Source organism: Balaenoptera acutorostrata, chromosome 1 (genome assembly GCF_949987535.1).
Source record: "Balaenoptera acutorostrata chromosome 1, mBalAcu1.1, whole genome shotgun sequence".
NCBI classification, from domain to species: Eukaryota; Metazoa; Chordata; class Mammalia; order Artiodactyla; family Balaenopteridae; genus Balaenoptera; species Balaenoptera acutorostrata.
The window spans coordinates 37589678-37603204 of record NC_080064.1 but is presented as its reverse complement, the minus strand read 5'-3'; the positions used below and the strand labels follow the sequence as shown (position 1 = coordinate 37603204).

The 13527-nt window shown below is 39.1% G+C and overlaps 1 protein-coding gene and 1 pseudogene across 1 annotated transcript in view; one reads left to right on the top strand and one right to left on the bottom strand.

Annotated features, from left to right (window-relative positions):
- LOC103018139 (ubiquitin-conjugating enzyme E2 K-like) overlaps positions 1–5584 on the bottom strand; it is a 161314-nt pseudogene extending 155730 nt beyond the window's left edge.
- The window catches only part of ZSWIM5 (zinc finger SWIM-type containing 5), a 262034-nt gene that overhangs the window by 184936 nt on the left and 63571 nt on the right, over positions 1–13527 (top strand). Inside the window, exon 2 of the mRNA XM_007164766.2 lies at positions 5873–6229. Coding sequence (XP_007164828.2) covers positions 5873–6229 — 357 coding nt within the window. The remainder of the gene's footprint in view (positions 1–5872; positions 6230–13527) is intronic.

Below are 13527 nucleotides of genomic sequence, written 5' to 3'. Positions count from 1 at the left end.
ATTAAGTTCTTGTCTTTTAGAAATGTATACCGAGGTATTTACTGATGAAAGGATATTTATGGGATTTACTTCAGTATAATTAATTGAGGAGGACAGGGAAGGAGCTAGGAGAGGGTAAAGGTTAAACAAGTTTATCTTTGTATTGATAATTGTTGAAGCTGAGTGATGGATGTAGAGGACTCATACAGCATTCTCTCTACTTCTTTGTTTGAAAATGTCCAAATAAAAGAGTTAAAAGGTAAAAAGAGCACACAGTGGGTATTCAATAAATACATGCTGATTCAATAGAAATTTTTTAAAATTAGGCTTCTACATCTTTGCTTAAATCAGCAGATTATTGATGGCAGTTAGGTTTGCAATGGGAAAGAAATACTACATTGAACCTCTATGTAGCTTTATTCTCAGGAGTAATTAATCTTGAAAAAAGTGTTACTAGATTATAATAAGGGAAAAAGGAACTCCCAGCAAGGAAACTTCCACAGAGCCACCCAGAACCTTCTGCCTTTCAAATGGGCTTAGGCCTGGAGCATGAGCTATACTGGTGTTAATACAGCTGATGGAGCCCAAAGATTTACCCAACTCAAATGAACATGTTCCCAAGAGCATCATGGGCCTTAATCAAAGCCTCTAGGGAGCCATGTCTAACTAGCTTTTGAAAATTATTTTGCAGAAAGTTTCTCAGTTGTTTTAACATTGACCTGCTGTGGAGACAGATGGAATCTAAATTGATATTCAACATTTTGTCTCTAATTCCAGATTAACCTAGAAGTTCAAACCATTACCAATGCTATAAAAACTGAAATTGTAGAATTTCAGTAAACATAGAAGTTATTTTCTAATAATGTTTCTAGTTTTATAGTTGTTTTACAGTTTATATAAATGTGGTATTGATTGCCATACAACACAGTATTATACAGAGGCAGTATAATGTAATAGTTAAGAGTATGGGCTTTTGAGCCAGACTGCCTGGCTGTGAATCTTGGCTTTGCCACTTACTAGCAGAATGACCTTGAGCAAGTTACTTAACCTCTCTGTGCTTGTTTCCTCATACATAAAATGGGAATAATAATAGTAACCAGTCAGGGTTTTCCAGAGAAACAGAATCAGTAGGAGATAACTGTATATACATATATAGTATATGTTTCCAGGCCATCAGGCTGGAAATTCTTGGTCAGGATCTGATGCTACAGTCTTAAGGCAAAATTTCTTCTTTCACAGAGGAACCTCAGTTTTGCCTATAAGGCCTTTCAGCTGATTGAACAAGACCCACCCACATTATTAAGGATAATTTCCTTTAGTTAAAGTCAGCTGATTGTAGATGTTAATCACATCTACAAAACACCTCCACAGCAACACCCAGATTAATTAGTATTTGATTGAATAACTGGGTTCTATAGCCTAGTCAAATTGACACATAAAGCTTACCATTATACCTACTATCAAATTCATAAAAATTGTGAAAATTTAATGAGTTAATGCATGTAAAGTACTTAGAACAGAGCCGAACACATAGGAGGCACTCATAAAGGTTAGCTATTATTGTATACTCTTTAAATCCCAGAAGTACTCTATTTCTAGAAAAGATAATAAGATTTAGTGATAGTTACTATGAAATCATAATATATCTGTGCTAGATAGAACCTTGGAGGTCTTCTAGGCCAGCCTCTCAACTTAAAAATATGGAGGCCGAGGTCCAATCTGTTTTTCATAGTGCAGCCATAGTGATTTTGCTTTTTTACAGTAATGAACAGTATACAGAGAAAGCCCTGCCCTCATGCGGCTTACATCTTAATAAGATACCCATAGTTTCTGTCCCAACTCTAACCAATATTCTTATTCATTTTCATGCAGGAAGGGAATGAGAGAATTGGGTTCAGAGACTGTGCTACAGGCCAAGTGCCCCCAAGCAAGTAGAAATGTTTATACTCAACTTTTAGATTCAGAGGCTTGGAACCTAAGGTTTTCCCACATTGGCATCATTATCTTATTTGAAATTTTAAAGTAGTCCTTCTAGGGACTTCCCTGGTGGCGCAGTGGTTAGGAATCCGCCTGCCAGTGCAGGGGATGCGGATTCTAGCCCTGGTCTGGGAAGATCCCACATGCCACGGAGCAACTAAGCCCATGTGCCACGACTACTGAACCTGCACTCTAGAGCCCGCGAGCCACAACTACTGAGCCCGCGAGCCACAACTTCTGAGCCCACGTGCCACAACTACTGAGCCCGTGTGCCACAACTACTGAAGCCTGTGCGCCTAGAGCCCGTGCTCCACAACATGAGAAGCCACTGCAATGAGAAGCCCACGCACCACAACAAAGAATAGCCCCTGGCTCGCCGCAACTAGAGAAAGCCCGCACGCAGCAACGAAGACCCAACACAGCCAAAAATTAATTAATTAATTAATTTAAAATAAATAAAAATAAAAAAATAAAGTAGTCCTTCTATGGGGTCTCTTTTCATCAGGACTTAAGTCATTTCTCAAGAATATACTAAATACTCCTGAGGGCCTGAGGGAAATAAAAAATGTACTTTCTTAGCACCTGATTTTCAACCACTGTGAAACTTGGCCACTGGGCAAGTTGTCTCATTCCCTTGACATGAAGACCCATTAACAAAAACTGCATAGAAGTATGAATAATAAATCTGTAGGACATTTACAGTTTGACAAAGCACTTTTAAGAGCTAGGCAGAGCAAGTATTATTATCCCCACTTTATTAAGGAGGAAGCTTAGGCTCAAAGTTGTAAAGTGAGTCGCCCAGGGCTTCCCTGGTGGCGCAGTGGTTGAGAATCTGCCTGCCAATGCAGGGCACGAGGGTTCGAGCCCTGGTCTGGGAAGATCCCACATACCGCGGAGCAACTACGCCCGTGAGCCACAACTACTGAGCCTGCGCGTCTGGAGCCTGTGCTCCGCAACAAGAGAGGCCGCAATAATGAAAGGCCCGCGCACCGCGATGAAGAGTGGCCCCCACTTGCCGCAACTAGAGAAAGCCCTCGCACAGAAACGAAGACCCAACACAGCCATAAATAAATAAATAAATAAAATAAAAATTGTATAACTTAAAAAAAAAAAATTATATAAAAAAAAAGTGAGTCGCCCAGAACTACATAGTAAATAGCAGATCATGGCTGCCTAATTCGTAGTGTAATGTGCTCTCTGTTGTGTTATTCTACTGGCTATGTCCAGGGGATAGAAATCTGGAGAAGAGTTACTTCTCAACTCTGCAGAAGGTTCCCTTCCTTAGTTCTAAAGTGAAGGCAGTCTTTAGCCATACTTAATCACATTTGAATATAACTTTTCTACTTTGCTTTGAACAAATGACAATCAATATTTTTAAATCTGCAACTAAGTTTAACTGAGAAAAAGCCTCTGTGAAGTCTGGAAATGAACTTTCTCAGTAATGTGCACCTTTCTTTGGATTGGACCTAAATGTGCCTTTAGTAATGTTAATTTTGCTAGATTTTATGGGTATGCTTATAAATTTAGGACTTATTCTTTTTATGTCTTTTTTTTTTTTAAAGTCCTTCAATCAGTTATTTATTTATTTATTTATTTATGGCTGTGTTGGGTCTTCGCTTCTGTGCGAGGGCCCTCTCCAGTTGCGGCAAGCGGGGGCCACTCCTCATCGCGGTGCGCGGGCCTTACACTATCGCGGCCTCTCTCGTTGCGGAGAACAGGCTCCAGACGCACAGGCTCAGTAATTGTGGCTCACGGGCCCAGTTGCTCCGTGGCATGTGGGATCTTCCCAGACCAGGGCTCGAACCCGTGTCCCCTGCATTAGCAGACAGACTCTCAACCACTGCGCCACCAGGGAAGCCCTAGGACTTATTCTTTTTTTTTTTTTTTTTTTTTTTTTTTTTTTTTTTTTTAAATTTATTTATTTATTTTTGGCTGAGTTGAGTCTTTGTTGCTGCGCGTGGGCGTTTCTCTAGTTGCAGCGAGCGGGGGCCACTCTTCGTTGCGGTGCGCGGGCCTCTCACTGCAGTGGCCTCTCCCGTTGCAGAGCACGGGCTCTCGGTGCGCGGGCTTCAGTAGTTGTGGCTCGTGGGCTCTAGAGCGCAGGCTCAGTAGTTATGGCGCACGGGCCCAGTTGCTCCGCGGCATGTGGGATCTTCCCGGAGCAGGGCTCGAACCCGTGTGCCCTGCATTGGCAGGCGGATTCCCAACCACTGTGCCACCAGGGAAGCCCCTAGGACTTATTCTTACTTTAATTAGCCATAATTATCTGAAACTTGAACTTTGGAATGTTTTTTCTCCTCATTTTTTAATTCCGCCAGGTCACGATGGTAGCTCTGAAACTAATATATGCACCTTTTATTATTTGGCAAATATTTCTCCAACAAATATAAGATTATTTTAAATTGCTTTCCTATTCACAGTGTGGAGTGCAGTAAAACAAGGAAATCTATGAAATTAGCTTCACCTTTGTTCCTGTCTCTACTATACCGTTTGGTATATTATATTGTAATCATTTATTTGTCTGTGGTTTTTGAGGATGAGGACTTTGTCATGGCATTTTCAGAGGTAGTGTAGTATAAATAAAAGAAAATAAACTTTGGAGTCAGTCAGACCTGGTTCCAAATCCTAGGTCTATCACTTTCCAGCTGAGGGCCCTTGGGCAAATTTGTTAACCTCTGAGCCTCAGTTTACATACCTTTAAAATAAGGAAAATAATACCAACTTCATAAGGTTGTTATGACAAATTATTAAATGCACCCAACACAGTTCTGCTACGTAATAGGTGCTTCACGAATATTTGATATTCCTCTCCTTTTCGTGTTAGCATCCCTAGGCTAACAGGGATACTTACAAAAAAGTTTGTTACTTAAAGTCTTATTAAACTTTTGTTGATTGACTGAATGATTGTTTGAATACATATTTTGTCAAAGAAGAATCATATTTAAAGAATAAACAGTTATTATAGAATGAATTTGCTATTAAATTTAACTTTTTTCAATTTAGTTGTAACTTAAAAATGTATTCTGTCTACATTTCAAAATTATTGGTGCTGTGGCTAGTGAGTGGAGGTTAACACTGCATAGTCTCACTGCACCAAGCTCTCTGCTTTCTACGTCTTATGAGGCTTCTTGCCTTTTAGGTATTCCATGTGGTTACCATTTTGGAAGTGTTTGTTTTAAGGAAGAAATGTTGCCCTTATCTTCCTTGTCCTTCCTCATGGCATCCTTTTGGTTTCTCTCGTTTATAACACTCACCTTACTCTAGATTGTACTGACGTTATTTGTAGACTTGTCTTTGGCCACAAAGAGCTCAAAATCTACGACCGAGGTTCTTAACTTATTCAAGGTTCTTGAATAATCTTTTTGAGACTATGATAGAAGGTATGAAGTGTCGCCCTAGAAGAATGTACATATGTACAAACAAAAGTTTTCTTATTAGTTCTGGAGGTTCATGGACTCCAGGGTAAAGACTCTTTTTCTAGATTGTGTGTTTCTTAAGAGCAATACCTGGGGGTACTTACCTGGTGGTCCAGTAGGTAAGACTCCGCGCTTCCAGTGTAGGGGGCCAGGGTCCGATCCCCGGTCGGGGAACTAGATTCCACGTGCCTGCCGCCACTAAGAGTCCGCATGCTGCAACTAAGGAGCCTGCAAGCTGCCACTAAGAAGCGTGCAAGCCACAACTAAGAGCCCGCATGCCGCAACTAAGACCCGGCGCAGCAAAAACAGATAGATAGATAGATAGATACTTAAAAAAAAAAAAAAGCAATACCTGGGTTTCATTGACCTTTGACAGAGCCTACTGTGTATGTAGGAGATACTCAGCAAATAGTTTCTGAATTGATGAATTTAAATGCAAAATGAAAACCTTCAGGTTTCTTACTACAGAATCTCTAAACATATCTTTTTTGTTTCCTTAGGCTTCCATCTCAGTGGCACAGTAACTGAGCCGGCCACTACTTCTGAACCAGCAGTGACTTATAAAGTTGCCATCAGTTTTGATCGATGCAAAATCACTTCAGTGGCGTGTGGCTGTGGGAACAAAGACATATTCTACTGTGCCCATGTGGTAGCGCTCTCACTCTACAGGATCCGTAAACCAGACCAAGTCAAACTGCGTCTTCCTATCTCAGAAACCCTTTTCCAGATGAATAGGGACCAGCTACAAAAGTTTATTCAGTATTTAATCACGGCACACCACACTGAGGTTCTTCCTACTGCACAGAAGCTGGCAGATGAGATTCTATCCTCCAACTCCGAAATCAACCAAGTAAACGGTAATTGTACAACATTTTTGTTGCTAAAAATATATTTTGTTGCTTTATTGCATGTTTAGAGATTGGGATACATTTGCCATTGTAATCACTCAACCTTAATCAGTTCATTCTATCCAAACTATTTATTAACTCTGTTTCTTAAAGCAATCCAATTGTCCGCCTCACAAAGGTTTGGCAAAAAAGGACAGAGAATGTTAGAGTTACATATTGATCTAGTTTATGGACTTCATTTGTCCATACAATCCCTGCCCCAGGAGCCTGTGATATTCAGGAGTGAGAGAAAGCATAAAATAATTAGTGCCATTCAGTGAACTGAAATGGATATGAGAATTCCTTAACATTTCAGAAACCTGCATAACATCAGGGTTATTCCAAAGAGCATCTGCTAGCATTGTGTTTATGAGCTATATAATGGGAGGGTTTATGGATGGAGAAAGATATTATGTTCACTTACTCATTCAACAAGTATATGTTGAGTACCTACACTGTGCAAGTGGTAGCGCTGATTGTTGAGAGCATAAAACAGATATGGTTCCTGCCTTCAAACAGCTTATAATCTAGTAGAAAAGACAGCTAAGTCTGAAATAAATGCTTGCCTTTATTATGAAGCCAGGTTGTAGATACTTAATCACAGGAAACCGTTGAAGAATTTTGAGAAGAGGAGCTATATGAGCCAATTTTTCATTTTGTTGGTTAGGTCCTACTATGTTCCAGGCATCATGCAAGAGACTTTATACATGTTTATATATGTTAATTCATTTAGTTTTCAAAACTACCCTGTGAGGTAGGTATTATAACCATTTCCGTTTTATAAATAAGGAAATTATTTATAACCTAGGCTCACCTGATTTCAGAACTCAGGTTTTTAATGCTTCTCTCTACTACCTCTCTATTTTTAGAAGAAACTTTGGTATTAGTGTGAACAAGGCAGTGAGACCAGATGAATGGCCTGTATAATACTATAGTATGTGCCAAAGGGCCTGCTTTTCTCAGTTGCCCAATAGAGCTAATCAAGTCCTACACACAGCCTCACCACTCCTCAGAAATAAGGATAGTCAGACAGGCTTCCAGGAACTCTTGCTAACTAGCCGAAATAATCGTCTGTTGCTTTATCCTCAAAGTTGTAGTGTTTACATGGTAACTGAGCTCTATTTGAGAGATACTGTTAAAGAGTAACTTTATATATATATATATAATCTTCTTATCCCACATAGGGAGGCTGTTCTATTTCTCTGGCCTCCTTAAGTCTAGAGTTCTTAGGGACCTGAGTTCAGATCCAGGTCTGTTAACACCACAGCTGGGCTATGGCCTACTTTCGTGCATCATTCCCACTAGCTCTTTCTCAGAATTTTTGCCTATATCCAAGCTCTCTTGCCTTTTCTTGAACTAACCACCTTGGTTGAGTACCTGTATTGCACCTGCCTTGTTCGTCACCACTGTCACCAAAGCAACCCTCTTTCCCCTTTACCACTGTGCTGAAGCAATCTTTATTCCTCGTTATACCTCCCATCTCAGCATCTTATTATTTGTCTGAAATTAGTCTAAGTTGCCACAGTGAACTTGAGATGTTATTCTCAACCTTCCCCAGGAACTACTCCTTCTGTACCTGTGTTTATTCCAGACTAATATTAGCTTTCTACCCCAGGTTCCCTAGTATTCCACAAGGTCTTTCTTAATATATTTCTAATAACCAGTGCTGATATAGGCAATGTTACTGAAAATGGTGAGGGGGAGGAGTGGATATATCTTAGAGGCAACATGGACGGGATTCAATATCCAGGTGTGTAGGATGGGTGGGGAGTGAAGAAGAGGAAGATGAGAAAAAACTCAGTTCCAGAATGTCCAGCTACGATGGCTGGATTTGACAATAATGTTGCCATTCACTTAGGGAACGTAAGGGGAGGGATAAATTTAGGAGGAAGACGAATTCAGTTTAAGTTTGAGGTGCTTGTAGAACACTTAGGTGAAGATTTCTGATACAAAATTGGGTATGTGGATCTGGAACTGAGGACAAAAGTCAGAATTTTGGAGTTATTAGCATAGAGATGATCTTTGAAGTCCTGTTTCTGTTCCCTGCTAGATCTATAAACACCTAGGACATCTTCCGTCTCCTCTCTCTAAAGCCCTACTCTTCACCAAAACAGACTTTAAAAAGCAGGAATAAAATTTCTAAAACTGCTAGCTACCTGCTTTTTTTTTTTTTTAATTTATTTAATTTTGGCTGCGTTGGGTCTTCGTTGCTGCATGTGGGCTTTCTCTAGTTGCGGTGAGCGGGGACTACTCTTTGTTGTGGTGTGTGCGCTTCTCATTGCGGTGGCTTCTCTTGTTGTAGAGCACAGGCTCTAGGCGCGTGGGCTTCAGTAGTTGTGGCACACGGGCTCATTAGTTGTGGCTCATGGGCTCTAGAGTGCAGGCTCAGTAGTTGTGGCGCACGGGCTTAGTTGCTCCACGGCATGTGGGATCTTCCCAGACCAAGGCTCGAACCCATGTCCCCTGCATTGGCAGGCGGATTCTTAACCACTGCGCCACCAGGGAAGCCCTAGCTACCTGCTTTTAATCCCAGGAATGGATCCAGGTATTGCTGTGCTCCTCATGTCCCTGAAAACTTTTATTAGTCCCTGTAAGTGGTTTTAGCTAGACTTTGCCTTGTCCCCTTTGGATTGGTGACTCAATTTGGACTATCTTTCCAACTCTTCATTTAGCACTGCTCCATGCTCTGTTTGTGATTTTCTCTGGTAACTCCATACCCCGAGATTCTCTGGCATATAGCGTCCAGGCCAGGGCTTCAGTTGCTCTTTATCCATACAGAGAGTTTGGATACCAAGAGAAAATTATGATAACTTGAGGAGTTAGGTCAGGAACCATGTCATACAAATTTCTGAGTCTCCATCACCAGGCATGGTACCTGGAAAATAATAAGGTTTTGTTGAATGAATACAGCCATGCACATACAGGTGATGAAACAGGGGCCAGTGTAGGAATTTGCAAAATAGAATGAGAAATGAGGAGAAGCTAGCAAGTAACTATAAAATTGAGTTTTAAGTATGAAATTGAATTTTAAGAAGTAAATGGTCAACAATGTTGAATATTGTGGAAGACACAGACCAGAACTAACAAACATAGAACAGCAATTTGGGGGAAATAAAGACTATGCAGAGAGAAGAAAACCTTGAAAAATTATTATTAATATCATCATAGGAATAGAAGAAGATATTGTAACCATGAAATAAAAACTGGATACTATAAAAAGAAATTCACAGAACAGAAAGAACTAATGAATATTACAAATATAATGGCAAAAAAAATTATAAAACTAAGTGATGGAAAATAAAGATAAGGAAAGTTCCTATAGAGTAGAGCAAAAAGACCAAAGAGTTTTTTAAAAAAGAAGATGAAGAGATGAAAAATAGGAAGAAAAAAGGATGTTAAAAATTAAGAGAATGAGTCCTGGAATTCCGATGTTTGAAAAATAGGGATTCCAGAAATAGAAAACAGAGGTAAGGAATTCATCAATAAAATAATTAAAGAATGTTTTCTAGAACAAAAATGTGTGAGTGTCCAAAGTGAAAGGATTCCACTAAATGCCCAGCAATGGGAAAAGAAGAATCTTTTGAATAAATAAGGCTGGATCAATTGGAAATTCATTCTGGGGAAAAAAAACTTGATTCCTACCTCATGCCATACAGAAAAATTAATTGCCAATGAATTGCAGATATAAATGTGAAAAGTAAAACAATAAAGCATATAGGAGATAATATGAAAAAAATTTTCATGTTCTTGAGGTAAAAAAAATTTAAGTAGAAGATTGATAAATTGGACTACATTAAAATTTTTAAACTTCCGTTTATCAAAAGGCACCATTAAGAGACTAAAAAGGCACGCAAATAGTGGGAGAAGATATTTACAATACATACAGCTGACAGAGGGTTTGTATCCTAAATACCTTAAGAACCCCTACAAATAGTAAAATGGACAGAGACACAAAAAGGCACTTGGCAAAAAGGATATCCAAGTGGCTAATAAACATATTAAAAGGCACTTTAACTAATTAGTAATCAGGGAAATGCAAATTAAAACCACAGTGAGATTCCACTACATAGCCACCAGAATGGCTAAATTTTTTAAACTATCAGTATCAAGTATTGGTGAGGATATTGAGCAACTGGAACTAATATATTGCAGGTAGGAGTGTAAATTGTTACAGTCACTTTGGGAAACTGTTGGGTATCATCTAACTCAAGTTGAACCTATGTGTACCCTACGACCCAGAAATTCTTCTCCTAGATGTCTACCCAGTGGAAATGAGTAGCATAATTTGTGAGAGCCTGAAATAGAAACAATCCAAATGTCCATCAGCAGTAGAATGGCTTAATAAATTAATACGTTCATGTAATGGAATACTATATATCAATGAAAATAAATTGTTTTGCTAAACATAATAATATGAGTGAATCTTACAAACATGATGTTGAGTGAAATAAGCCAGACACAAAAGAATAAATGTTGTATGATTCCATTTATGTAAAGTTCAAAAACAAGTCCCTAGTGTTAGAAGTCAGGTTAGTGGTTAATTTGGGAGAAGAGGAAGGGAGATGGTGTTTGCAAAGGGGCTTCTAGGCTGCTGGTAGTATTCTGTTTTCTTGACTTCAGTGATAGTTATTATAATCACTATGTGATAATTCATCAAGCTTTACAATTAAGATTTGTGCACTTTCCATAATTCATATTTCAATTAAAATTTCTAAATTTAATTTAAAAAGCTGTGTGTTTGTATGCATGCATATGTGTATACACATATGTGTATGTACCGAACAAAAAGACGGGAAGAAAATACACCATGATATTAACAAGGAAACTTATGGTTGGAGGCACTATGAGTGGATTTTTATTTTCTTTATTCTTTAGTATATTTTCTACAATAAGCATGTATTGTTTTTATAACTTAAAAAAGGATGTTTAAGAATGAAAGAAAAATTGATTCCACAGACTTATCAGTTCCCTCAGGACAGGTCTCACTGTTACAGTCTTAATGCTAACTTGGAGCCTCAACCCACATGATAGTTTGTTTAATAATTATTTATAAAACATCCTTTTATTTTATCTTCACTTGTTATCGTTTATCTTATAATCCTGTGGAAATTTTCATACAAAAATGTCAAAGTATCATTTATATTGACCAAGTCCACTTTACCACTACTGAGGGTAATTAGTTTCATACTCATCTCTTTTTATAAAAAGACTAAAATGTTCTAACCAGTGAACACATATAAGGATATATTTATCTTTTGTTTTTAACCAAAGGATCATTTTTTTTTAAGATTTTGCCTGGGAGTTAGTGAGAGAGCTAGAGAAGCTGGTTGTGAACTCCAGGCCTGGTTTATCTAGTTAAAATTATCTTTGTTCTTATTCGTTCATTCCTAAATGCTGTACCCTTCTCTGCTATCTGACCTTTAATGTTGCAATTTCTTAAAAATTAATCTTAAATTTTCTCCTCTTATTCTATATGATCTCTGCAGGCAATCTCAGCTACCTCCTTTACCTTAATGTCATCTATGTATTATGACTCACAGATTTACTTCTCCTATATCCAACTGACTATTCTATATCAAAGACATCCCAAAATCAACATATCCAAACATGAATTTATCTTCTTCCTCAAACTTGCACAATAAATAGCACCATCATCTAGCCACTAGATCATGATAGAACACTTTTTTTCTCATAATCCACATGCATTCCAGTGCAAGACCTGTTAATTTTACCTCTCAAATATCTTTCATCATTTTCCACTTCTCTCTGTTGATACTGTCATCACCCTAAATAAAACCACTATAATCTCCCACCTAAATTGCTACTATAGCCTTCTAACTGATCTTTCCATATCCACTGTTGCTCCCTTCTATTCCATTCTCCACACAGCCATCCAAAGTAACTTTTCTATAACTACAGATTTTGTCATATCACTTCTTGTTTAAAATCCTTCAATGGCCTCCTGTTGCACTTAGGGTAAAATCCAAATTTCATGCGGCCTACAAAACCTTGCATGATCTGGCTTTTGCCTTCATTTTCACATGATATTCCCTCTCCTTGGAATACTCTTCCTATCCTCTCCCCCTTGTTATAGATGTACTTAATTACCACAATGATTTATGGCTTCATGCTTTTTTGAGCAAAAAATACACACAGTATTTCCTCCAGTCTCTGCCAGGCTAACTCTTATTCATTCCTCAATTATTCACTTAAATGTCACTTTCTCGGGGAAAACTTATTTGACCTTTCTTTACACACAGATATGTACCTGGGTGATTATTTGCTTGACATCCCTTTCCCCAACTAGTCTATCAGCTCCACAAGGACAGGGACTATGTCTGCTTATTTAACACTGTCTATCCAGTGTTTGGCACAGGCCCCTGGCACATAGGAGGCTCTCAATAAATATTGAACAAACGGAAATGTCTTAGAAAATCCTTCTTGGGCCTTTTGGGTTTTTTTCCGGCCATGCCTCAAGGCTTGCAGGATCTTAGTTCCCAGACCAGGGATCCAACACAGGCCCTCGGCAGTGAGAACCCGAGTCTTCACCACTGGACCGCCAGGGAACTCCCATGACTTTGATTTCTTCAACAGCCACACCAGCTCCATATAGACTGTTACCTGGACGTCTCAAATACTGACTTACTCCCTTTTTTTTTCTGCAAGCACCCATTTTGGCAGCTCAGTTTCTTGTCTCCTGGGTTCCTTATAGACCAGAAAACATTTACGCAGTTTACCTTCCTTTCTTTACTATCAGATAAACAAACCCTTTTGAAGTTTTAGGTGAAATTTTACTGTTAATAACTCTCTAGGCTTTGCCTTATCCTAGCCTAATGTAAGGTACCTAATGCCGTGCCTGGCACATAGTAGGGGCCTAATCACTGCTTGCCGTTATTATAATTTTGAGCTCTCATTTTCAAAATCCCCTCCTGGTATTCCAGCAGTAATTGCACTATCCCAGAAGTTTTCCATCATGTGCACACTCGGTATTAATAAACTGTGCCTGATTTCTTACACAGCTGCTGCTACTACCACCAGCTGGGCCCAAAAGATGCACCAGTTTGCTCCATACCCCTTCAAATCCTTAGAGGTGGTGTCACTCCACACCTCCAATCTGTTGACTAAGGCTAGCTCCCCTGGGAGACTGGGTCCTGCTCCTGATTTTTCTTTTTCTAGTTGAACCACCCAAGGGTAAGAATTGGTATTCAAACCATCTCTGCCCCTTGCTTTCGGAGCACCATTGCTATTCTTTCCTCATCAGCAAGGTA